This window comes from Oncorhynchus tshawytscha, linkage group LG08 (genome assembly GCF_018296145.1).
Source record: "Oncorhynchus tshawytscha isolate Ot180627B linkage group LG08, Otsh_v2.0, whole genome shotgun sequence".
In the NCBI taxonomy this organism is placed as follows: Eukaryota; Metazoa; Chordata; class Actinopteri; order Salmoniformes; family Salmonidae; genus Oncorhynchus; species Oncorhynchus tshawytscha.
In genome coordinates, this window is record NC_056436.1 from 28,826,132 (window position 1) to 28,834,553 (window position 8,422).

Genomic DNA, 8,422 nt, shown 5'->3' on the forward strand with positions numbered 1-8,422 from the left:
GTGTGTGTGTGTTGTTTGTGACAGAAAGATACTCAAACAATCAGAGATGTATTATAATTGCCCAATATTAATTTAATTTACTTTTGTTAAATACATTTTCATTTAACATGTAGTGTCTTTGTATATGACAACACTGATGAGACAAATTATTACAACTTTAATTCCTGGGCTGCCTTTGCTTTCATTTCACATATCCATTTCAGTGCATGTGTACATGGGGCATCGTTCCAAGTCTTCCTGGGATAGGCTGTGGAGTAAATGGCTGCACAGTCCTCGGCTATCTTATAATCATTCGGCTCCCCATCTGCCCAGTACCTTGAACAAAGGTCAAGGTTCATTTTTAGACTATGTAATAGGTAATAAGACAGTAGTAATAGACAAAGGTAACACTAGCTACTGAACAAACCAATTCCAATGACTTGTGCAATGCTTACCCCTGAGTCAGTTCAGTCCCATCCAGCCATGTCCAGCTCCCCTCTGTGTCCTCTTCTTCCTTCAGTCCAATCCAGAACCCTGTGTCGTACCTGACTATTGAACTGTATCTTAATGCTTGTATCGCCTTACTCATAAAGTCCTGAGAAAACACACACACACACAAACAAACACAGACAATGAGAGAGAGTAACAAACAAGCTGTTGAACTAGGTTGGTTAAATGATCAATAATGCCAAGTTTGGAACAGTACTCACTTTCCCAATACAATGCCCTCAGAGTCACACAAAATATGATAATAAACATCACGCTCCCAGTTACAGGAACAAGATCCGCACTGCCAGTCCATGCCTTACCTGCTTTTCCCAGCTATCTACCACAACCAGGTCAGCTCCATTACTTAAACAGTCTTTTCTGGCCTCTCCCCAGCTTCTAGACTCAATGGCATCAGAAATGGCAAAGTAGTAACATGTTGAGTTTAGCAGATCCCATCCTGGCAAACATAGGCCACAGCTTACCTCTGTAAAGACACATTGGATGTTTGTTTTTTGACTAGTCGGTAGATCAAATCCTAAATTGGGTGTCTCACAAAAAGTTATCTCACCAAGCGAAGATATTTGTGACTGCAGCTGCGTCTTGTCCTTGCGAAGGCTCTCAATCTGCGCCTGAAAGTTATCGTTGCTGGTCGTCTGTTGCTGTAATGCTATCTCTAGTTGGTGGAGGCTAGTGAGCTCTCTGTGTAACTTTCTCTGGGCCTCCTCTTTATCATGAATCACATTATTCTGGACGGCTCTGAAGTGCTCCAGCTCACTGCTGATCTGTGTCAAATTCTGATAGAGTGGAAGATGACTCTCACTGACTTTATTACCTGTGGGGATCAAAGAGGAACCCAATATCACTAGGGAGAAAAAAAACACCTTTCGTAAAACAAAGTAGTACATTTACGTTTTTTCTATGTAAACAACAGGACATGCATGCTGCATTGACATGTACATCAAGAGTGAGAGATTACTATACTTAGTGTTGAGTCTTGTCTTTGGACATGGTTATACTCACAGTATACTCCCAGGACAATGGCAACAACCAGTAGAAGAGCACTAAGTGGCCCCAAACATATTGTAACCAATCGGTAATGTGGAAAACTGGGCCCATCTCGTACTGTGAATGTAGATACTGAAAGGGATCATTTCTGTCAGTATCAGAGTGTCGAGGTTATAAACAAGTTATAAACGGTCCACAAAATAGTCATGTTTTCACTGAACGACTTCAGTGAAACATTCTAGACAGCTTACTAAAAGGTATGATTTGCACAAACTGGATCAGAGTTACACTTTTAGAGATGGGCAGTGTCAAAGACCACATTGTCTCAAAGAGCTTTTCTAAAGCCAATTCAAAAACACACTAAAACAAAAATGTACAGTCACATTACAAAAATGTATTTGTTTATGGTACCTGGTTTCTGGTCTTGGCTATAATAGAAGGGAGCTTCATCTGTGTCAAACCCATTTTCGGTATATTTCTCGTAATTCTCCATTGAATTGTCTGCCCTGTTAAAAATGTTCCAGTCAGTGGGGATGGTCGTATCTCTCTGTGGAGTTTGTTCAAACATTGGACTGTGTCAATATAGTGTGTGTGCTTGTTTGTGTGTGTGTGTGTGCGTGTGTGAGTGTGTGGACGTGTCTATTTGCGCAATGACAGGATTGACTTCAGATATACAGTGATTGTAGAAAGAGGTTACGTGATTTTGACAGTAGCTTACAGGCATCTCGGTGGCAAGTAAAATTCTATATTTCATATTAAAACACACCTACTGTAATATAAATACAGTATCAAAGCAAGTACTGTGTAGTGACACACAGTACAATACCGTACTGTATTATTATACTGTAAATAAAGTAAATGCTACCGTAATCGAAATGAATGAAATCCATTGATGGGAGAGGTTTGTATTCCACAGTATTTTATTGTAATTACAAGGGATTGTTGCAAGCAGGTTGGCTGCTAGGTAAAATGTTTACAAACATTAAGGCATATGAATGAATATTTGGTGTTTTATATCACTTGCACTTCTAGAGGCCATAACAAAGGCTTCCAAACTGGCAGCGACTACAGTGAAAAACAGACCAAAAGGACATGGCGAAATGCTCAACCATTTAAGGTTTAAGACTTGCTGCCTCTCCAATCTGTCTCCTATACATTTTAAATTGATGGGGCACTATAACCACATATGAGTTAAATAAGTACAGCATTCTCATTAATGGGTGCAAAAAAATATAGCCTCTTATAAGGGACGACTCAAAATATGTCAATGAGCCAGAAACAACAATACCATGCACCCACTAGTGCTCCAAAGTTTTTTGGGCGCTTCAAAGGTACGGTATGGGAAATCAATTCAAATCGCATTGTATTTGTCACATACACATGGTTAGCAGATGTAAATGCGAGTGAAGCGAAATGCTTGTGCTTCTAGTTCCGACGGTGCAATAATATCTAACAGGCAATCTAATAATTCCCCAACAACTACCTAATACACACATATCTAAAGGGGTGAATTAAAATATGTACATGTAAGTATATGGATGAGCGATGGCCGAGCGGCATAGGCAAGGTGCAATAGATGGTATAAAATATAGTATATACATGTGATATGAGTAATGCAAGATACACGTATGTAAACATTATTCAAGTGGCATTATTTAGTGTGAATTGTATAAAGTGACTAGTGATCCATTTATTTAAGTGGCCAGTGATTGGGTCTCAATGTAGGCAGCAGCCTCTCTGAGTTAGTGATTGCTATTTAGCAGTCTGATGGCCTTGAGATAGAAGCTGTTTTTCTGTCTCTCGGTCCCAGCTTTGATGCACCTGTACTGACCTCGCCTTCTGGATGGTAGTGGTGTGAACAGCCAGTGGCTCAGGTGGTTGATGTCCTTGATGATCTTTTTGGCCTTTCTGTGACATCGGGTGCTGTAGGTGTCATGGAGGGCAGGTAGTTTGTCCCCGGTGATGCGTTGTGCAGACCGCACCATCCTCTGGAGAGCCTTGCATTTGAGGGCGGTGCAGTTGCCGTACCAGGCTGTGATACAGTCCGACAGGATGCTCTCAATTGTGCATCTGTAAAAGTTTGTCAGGGTTTTGGGTGACAAGCCGAATTTCTTCAGCCTCCTAAGGTTGAAGAGGCGCTGTTGCGCCTTCTTCACCACACTGTCTGTGTGGGTGGACAATTTCAGTTTGTCCGTGATGTGTACACCGAGGAACTTAAAACTTTCCACCTTCTCCACTGCTATCCCTTCAATGTGGATAAGGGGGTGCTCCCTCTGCTGTTTCCTGAAGTCCATGATCATCTCCTTTGTTTTGTTGACGTTGAGTGAGAGGTTGTTTCCCTGACACCACACTCCGAGTACCCTCACCTCCTCCCTGTAGGCTGTCTCATCGTTGTTGGTAATCAAGCCCACTACTGTTGTATCGTCTGCAAACGTGATGATTGAGTTGAAGGCGTGCATGGCCACGCAGTCGTGGGTGAACAGGGAGTACATGAGGGGGCTGAGCATACACCCTTGTGGGGCCCCAGTGTTGAGGGTCAGCGAAGTGGAGATTTTGTTTCCTACCTTCACCACCTGGGGGCGGCCCGTCAGAAAGTCCAGGACCCAATTGCACAGGGCGGGGTTGAGACCCAGGGCCTCTAGTTTGATGATGAGCTTGGAGGGTACTATGGTGTTGAATGCTGAGCTATAGTCAATGAACAGCATTCTTACATAGGTATTCCTTTTGTCCAGATGGGACAGGGCAGTATGCAGTGTGATGGTGATTGCGTCATCTGTGGACTTCTTGGGTCGGTATGCAAACTGAAGTGGGTCTACCTTGGCCGGTAAGGTGTAGGTGATATAATCCTTGACTAGTCTATCAAAGCACTTCATGATGACAGAAGTGAGTGCTACGGGGCGGTAGTCATTTAGTTCAGTTATCTTCACCTTCTTGGGTACAGGAACAATGGTAGCCATCTTGAAGCATGTGGGGACAATAGACCGGGATAGGGAGCGATTGAATATGTCTGTAAACACACCAGCCAGCTGGTCTGCGCATGCTCTGAGGACGCGGCTAGGGATGCAGTCTGGGCCAGCAGCCTTACGAGGGTTAACACGTTTAAATGTTTTACTCACGTCAGCCACGGAGAAGGAGAGGGGGTGGGGCGCAGTCCCTGTTAGCGGGCTGTGACGGTGGCACTGTATTATCCTCAAAGCGGCCAAAGAAGGTGTTTAGTTTGTCTGGAAGCATGACGTCGGTGTCCGTGACGTGGCTGGTTTTCTTTTTGTAGTCCGTGATTTCCTGTAGACCCTGCCACACACATCTCGTGTCTGAGCTGTTGAATTGCGACTCCAACTTGTCTCTGTACTGTCATTTCGCTTGTTTGATTGCCTTGCGGAGGGAGTAACTACACTGTTTTATATTCAGTCATATTCCCAGACCTCTTTCCATGGTTAAATGCGGTGGAGCGCTTTCAGTTTTGCGTGAATGCCGCCATCCATCCACAGTTTCTGGTTAGGGTAGGTGTTAATGGTCACAGTAGGTACAACATCTCCAATGCACTTCCGAGTCAGCGTATAGGTCGATGTTGTTCTCTGAGGCTGACCGGAACATATTTGTTTGTTCATTAGGGTGTGCAGGGTGAATACGTGGTCTATCGTATGATAATTTGGTAAAAAGCCAATTTGACATTTGCTCAGTACATTGTTTTCACTGAGGAAATGTACGAGTTTGCTGTTAATGATAATGCAGAGGATTTTCCCAAGGTTGCTGTTGACACATATCCCACGGTAGTTGTTGGGGTCAAATTTGTCTCCACTTATGTGGATTGGGGTGATCAGTCCTTGGTTCCAAATATTGGGGAAGATGCCTGAGGATGATGTTAAAGAGTTTTAGTATAAGCAATTGGAATTTGTTGTCTGTATATTTTATCATTTAATTGAGGATTGCATCAATACCACAGGCCTTTTTGGATTGGAGGGTTTTTATTTTGTCCTGTAGTTCATTCAAGGTAATTGGAGAATCCAGTGGGTTCTGGTAGTCTTTAATAGTTGATTCTAAGATTTGTATTTGATCATGTATATGTTTTTGCTGTTTGTTCTTTGTTATAGAGCCAAAAAGATTGGAAAAGTGGTTTGCCCATACATCTCCATTTTGGATAGATAATTATTTGTGTTGTTTAGTGTTTTCCCATTTTTCCAGAAGTGTTTAGAGTCTATGGATTCTTCAATTACATTGAGCTGATTTATGACGTGCTGTTCCTTCTTTTTCCGTAGTGTATTTCTGTATTGTTTTAGTGATTCAGCATAGTGAAGGCATAGACTCAGGTTTTGTGGGTCTCTATGCTTTTGGTTGGACAGGTTTCTCAATTTCTTTCTTAGTTTTTTGCATTCTTCATCAAACTATTTGTCATTGTTGTTCATTTTCTTCAGTTTTCTGTTTGAATTGATTTATTTTTGATAGGGAAGCTGAGAGAATATACTGTTTAGGTTTTCTACTGCCAGGTGTAGACCTTCACTATTACAGTGAAACGCTTTGTCCAGGTAATTGTCTAGAAGGGATTGAATGTGTTTGTTTCCCAATTGTTTTTTGGTAGATTTCCACACTACTCTCCTTCCATCTATAGCATTTCTTAATATTATTCAGCTCCTTTGGCTTTGATGCCTCATGATTGAGCAAAGCTCTGTTCAAGTAGTGTGATTTTGCTGTGATTGGGTTGAGGTCAGTGATAAAGTAGTCTACAGTACTACTGCTAAGAGATGAGCTGTATGTGTAGCTACCATAGGAGTTCCCTCGAAGCCTACCTTTGACTCTGTACATACCTAGCGTGCGACAGAGCTGCAGGAGTTGTGACCCTTTTTTGTTGGTTATGTTGTCATAGTTGGTCATCCCCAAAGCCAACACTTACTTTGGCCGCCTTTCCTTCCAGTTCTCTGCTGTCAATGACTGGAACGAAATGCAAAAATCTCTGAAGCTGGAGTCTTACGTATATCTCCCTCTAACTTTAAGCATAAGCTGTCTGAGAAGCTTACAGATCACTGTACCTGTACACAGCCAATCTGTAAATATCACACCCGACTACCTCATACCCATATTATTACTTATCCTCTTGCTCTTTTGCACCCCAGTATCTCTACTTGCACATCATCATCTGCACATCTATCGCTCCAGTATTAATGCTACATTTTTATTATTTTCACCACTAGGGCCTATTTATTGCCTACCTCCCTACTCTTCTACATTTGTTCACACTGTACATAGATTTTTCTATTTTTCATTTATTTTGTGTTATTGACTGTACGTCTGTTTATGTGTAACTCTGTGTTTTTGTTTTTGTCGCACTGCTTTGCGTTATCTTGGCCAGGTCGCAGTTGTAAATGAGAACTTGTTCTCAACTGGCCTACCCGGTTAAATAAAGGTTAAATAAAATTAAATAAATAGTTGTGCCTAGGGGGGCATATGGGGGAGTGAATGCTGTCCCCTCCAGGTAGGTGTTTGTCCCCCTGTTCGCTAAGGGTGTCAGGTTCTTGTCCAGTTCTGGCATTTAGGTTGCCACAGACTAGTACATGTCCCCGGGCCTGGAAATGGTTGATCTCCCACTCTAGGATGGAGAAGCTGTCATTGTTAAAGTATGGGGATTCTAGTGGGGGGATATAAGTAGCACACATGAGGCCATTTGTCTCTGTTGAGATAATTTCCTTATTCATTTCTAGCCAGATGTAAAATGTTCCTGTTTTGACAAATTTAATAGAGTGGGTTAGGTCTGCTCTATACCAAATTAGCATACCGCCTGAGTCTCTTCTCTGTTTCACACCTGGTAGTTTGGTGGATGGGACTGACAGTTCTCTGTAGCCTAGATGGCAACCAGTGGGTCTGTCTTCTTTAAACTATGTTTCTTGTAGGATGACAATGTCTGTATTTCCAATTTCTTTGATGAAGTCTGTGTTCCTGCTCTTTAGGCCAAAGGCAGATGAGATAGTAAAAGCTTTGTGTTCCATATTGTCTAGTGTTGTTTTTGTATGGTTTACGTCCAAAGATGTTATAACAAAATGTGGTGAGTAAGGGTTCACTAATTTTTTTGAGAACTTCCGGAATTGAATGGTGGAATGTGAACAATTGTAGACGACACACCCCCTTCAACATGCATAAACAGACAAAACTCATCTTGTCTTCTCTTATTATCTTTGGTTTCTGTGAGAAAATAAAGCATGGCTGCGTGCAAAAACTACCCATCGTCGGATTACTTTCGATTTCTAGAAAGTGTTTTACTCAAATATTTCGATAAATGGTGAGCTCACCCGTGACCGAAAGGTTGCAAGATTGCATCCTCGAGCTGACAAGGTATAAATCTGTCATTCTGGCCCTGAACAAGGCAGTTAACCCACTGTTCCTAGGCCGTTCTTAACTGACTTGCCTAGTTAAATAAAGGTAAAATAAAAAAATAAAACATCTTTGAAATGCAAGAGAAAGGCAATAATATATTGCTCCACCTCGGGCATTTAGATTTTGGCCACTAGATGGCAGCAGTGTATGTGCAACGTTTTAGACTGATCCAATGAATCATTGTATTTCTGTTCAAAATGTTGTATCAAGACTGCCCAAATGTGTCTAATTGGTTTATTAATACATTTTCATAACCGTGCACTCTTCTCAAACAGTAGCATGGTATTATTTCACTGTAATAGCTACTGTAAATTGGACAGTGCAGTTAGATTTTGTTGGGTATTAATGCGCACTGAGATCTACAGAAACACAGTCTAAATAAAGATTTATGAAGTTTGCTTCTGCCCACAGACTTTGCGCTGCGCCACCATTCAGATCTAAGCACTAGTAACTTGAGTGTTTCCGGGTCTTTAGTGAATGCATAGAAATGAAAAAGATGGACTCCTTGTGCTGTGGCACAGTCGAGTGAGCGGTACTGTCAGCTTCCAAAATGTACATTTAGTAAAGTGGGTGTTTAAACTGTAGA

General features: G+C 41.8%; 1 protein-coding gene across 2 annotated transcripts; it reads right to left on the reverse strand.

The window, feature by feature from the left end:
• Positions 1 to 47: 47 nt before the first annotated feature.
• Positions 48 to 2,040, reverse strand: LOC112257143 (C-type lectin domain family 10 member A). 2 transcript variants are annotated; one of them, XM_024430708.2, is made up of 6 exons: positions 1,885 to 2,040; positions 1,489 to 1,605; positions 1,037 to 1,300; positions 789 to 952; positions 435 to 574; positions 48 to 304 (listed from the first exon to the last, which is right to left on the reverse strand). In XM_024430708.2, exons 1-6 carry the CDS (start codon positions 1,964 to 1,966, stop codon positions 289 to 291), a joined length of 783 nt encoding a protein of 260 aa, XP_024286476.1. In that variant the 5' UTR covers positions 1,967 to 2,040; the 3' UTR covers positions 48 to 288. The 2 variants fall into 2 exon arrangements, with proteins under 2 accessions (XP_024286476.1, XP_024286475.1); XM_024430707.2 differs by having other exon boundaries at positions 48 to 315; positions 1,885 to 2,039.
• Between the last annotated feature and the right edge of the window lie 6,382 nt (positions 2,041 to 8,422).